This window comes from Pteronotus mesoamericanus, unplaced genomic scaffold (genome assembly GCF_021234165.1).
Source record: "Pteronotus mesoamericanus isolate MK-2021 breed Mesoamerican mustached bat unplaced genomic scaffold, CSHL_Meso_final contig_171, whole genome shotgun sequence".
NCBI classification, from domain to species: domain Eukaryota; kingdom Metazoa; phylum Chordata; class Mammalia; order Chiroptera; family Mormoopidae; genus Pteronotus; species Pteronotus mesoamericanus.
The window spans coordinates 2149847-2152572 of NW_026555070.1; the positions used below are offsets into that span (position 1 = coordinate 2149847).

General features: G+C 50.0%; 1 protein-coding gene across 1 annotated transcript; it reads left to right on the plus strand.

The window, feature by feature from the left end:
• The first annotated feature begins 793 nt into the window (after nucleotides 1-793).
• On the plus strand, nucleotides 794-2359 carry LOC129064989 (dynactin subunit 4-like). The gene is given in 2 exon segments (XM_054566252.1): nucleotides 794-1979; nucleotides 1981-2359. Coding segments are annotated over 2 exon segments (1461 nt in total). The 5' UTR covers nucleotides 794-897.
• The last annotated feature ends 367 nt before the right edge of the window (nucleotides 2360-2726 follow it).

Sequence of the window (2726 nt, forward strand, 5' to 3'; positions counted from 1 at the left end):
TCCCCAGGCAGCTCACCTCTCACACCCGTCCCTGAGGAGCACAGGAAGGAGAAAACACTCACTACCCCATAGATCTTAGAGTCTACCCAGCTGGACAAGTATATTGCCAAAACCTCACCCTTACTTTTACATTTACGTGAATTAAACGTGCAGGAGAATAATCCACTCTTCTCAACAAAAACTATATCCTACCAGTATTCCACCCAAAAAACCCTCATAATATGAAATACATCAGAGTTTATTTTTAATATCTTCGTTTTTAAGGTTTTTACTTATTTATTTAGAGAGGGGAGAGGAGGGAGGAGGAGGGAGAGAAACATTGATCGGTTGCCTCTCGCACACCCCAACTGGGGATCAAGCCCACAACCCAGGCACGGGCCCCGACTGGGGATCGAACTGGAGATCTTTTGGTTTGCAGGACGGCACCCTACCCACGGAGCCAAATCGGTCAGGGCAGTATCTTACTTTTAATAGAAACAATACAATGTAGTGAAATACAACAAATACAAACCATATAGAAATCAGGATAGAAGAGGCCCAGAGTATTGAAAATGGAACATAAAAATATTTTCTAAGGACTCTCTCTAGTCTCTCATGGGTGAAGACAGGCAGAGCTGAACTACTGTGACAAGGCATGTGGTGAGAAGGAGGCGATACTGTTCTGTGAGGGCAAATAACCCTTCTGAGCTTAAAGGCTGTCCCCTGCTGGTGATGGCCTTACACAACTTACTGGAGCCACCTGGGCCTCAGGCTACCCATCCTTAAAATGGGAGGAACAGAGAGGTGCATCCCGAGGCGACAATGAAGACGGCAGGAAGCGCAATCTGCAAATCCTATGTTTAAAAAGGACCAAGGTTTAAAACTACTCTGAATCTGGTTGACACCTCCCTCTCCAAGATGGTGTCCTTGCTGCAATCGGAGCGGGTTCTCTACCTAGTCCAGGGAGAAAAGAAGGTTCGGGCCCCTCTCGCACAGCTGTCCTTCTGCCGCTATTGTAACGAGCTGCGGTCGCAGGAATGTGTGTCTCACGAGGTGGACTCCCACTATTGTCCCAGTTGCTTAGAAAATATGCCATCAGCGGAAGCCAAACTAAAAAAGGACAGGTGCGCCAACTGCTTTGACTGTCCCGGATGCATGCACACGCTCTCCACCAGCGCAACAAGCATCTCCACACAGCTTCCCGACGACCCAGCCAAGACCACCATGAAGAGAGCCTATTACCCGGCCTGCGGGTTTTGTCGCTGGACATCTAGAGATGTGGGCATGGCAGACAACTCTGTGGCCAGTGGTGGTTGGCAGGAACCGGAAAGTCCTCACGCTCAGCGGATGAACAAATTGATTGAATATTACCAGCAGCTTGCTCAGAAAGAGAAGGTTGAGCGAGATCTCAAGAAACTGGCACGGCGTCGAAACTATATGCCTTTGGCTTTCTCGGACAAATACGGTGTTGGAACGAGGCTCCAGCGACCACAAGCTGGTACTACCATCAGCACCCTTGCCGGACTTTCCCTTAAAGAAGGGGAGGACGAGAAAGAGAGAAAGATTGAGCCAGCTCAAGCTGTAGATGTAGTGGAACCTCTATCTGAAGACTATTATACAAGACCAGTAAATTTAACAGAGGTAACCAGCCTTCAGCAGCGCTTTTTACAGCCTGACTTCCAGCCACTCTGGGCTTCTCAGCTCTACCCTCGTCACAAACATCTTCTGATCAAACGGTCCCTGCGCTGCCGGAAATGTGCACATACTTTGAGCAAGGCAGAATTGAATCCAACCTCTATCAAATTTAAAATCCAACCGGTTGCTGTCAATTATATCCCAGAAGTGAGAATCATGTCGATTCCCAACCTTCACTACAGGAAGGAGAGCCAGGTCCTCCTGACTCTTACGAATCCAGTGGAGACCCTCACCCACGTGACGCTGCCGGAGTGTGACGCAGGGGGCCCCGATCATATCAACAGCACTGGTATGGTGGCGGTGCCTCAAAGAGCTTGTGTTGGCGGGCAAGGACGCCGCAGCTGCGTACGACGAGTTGGCGGACCCGCAGGACTTTGAGGACGATCCTGACGTTAGAGCCTTCAGAAAGGCCGACAAAGTGGGTATTTTCATCAAAGTGACCCCACAACGTGAGGAGGGCGAAGTGACCGTGTGCTTTAAGATGAAGCATGATTTTAAAAACCTGGCAGCCCCCCTCCGCCCCATCGAAGAAAGTGGCCAGGGCACTGAGGTCATCTGGCTCACTCAGCATGTGGAACTCAGCTTGGGCCCCCTTCTTCCTTCAAAGGTGCCCCTGGTGGGAAGATTCCAAAGGACACTATCACTACAAACCCATGTCAACATGTGGAAGCCGCTGCTTCATTAGGCCTTCTTCAAAATGATGTACCCACGCGCTACTGAATCCTGTTCCCCGGGGGCGGGCATAGGCCAGGCATTGGGAACACGGGGAACTGCTGTTCCTCCTGCTCTCGCTGCTGTTAGCGCCAGTGTTATCTGTGTCTCCCTCACTGAACCCTGCATGTTGAATGACAGCAGCACAGTTCCATCCTAAGAAAGGGGATGGCTGTTCCTTGGAGTGGCATTCGATTTACCCTTGGGAAACTCCGACATACCGTCTCCTGACCTGATCTCACAGAGGATCACCATCTTACAGAAGAAACTTAAAATGATTATTGAAAGGAAGACCTGCTAGTCGTGATCCGACATTGGTCTCGATGTACCAACTGCTTTCT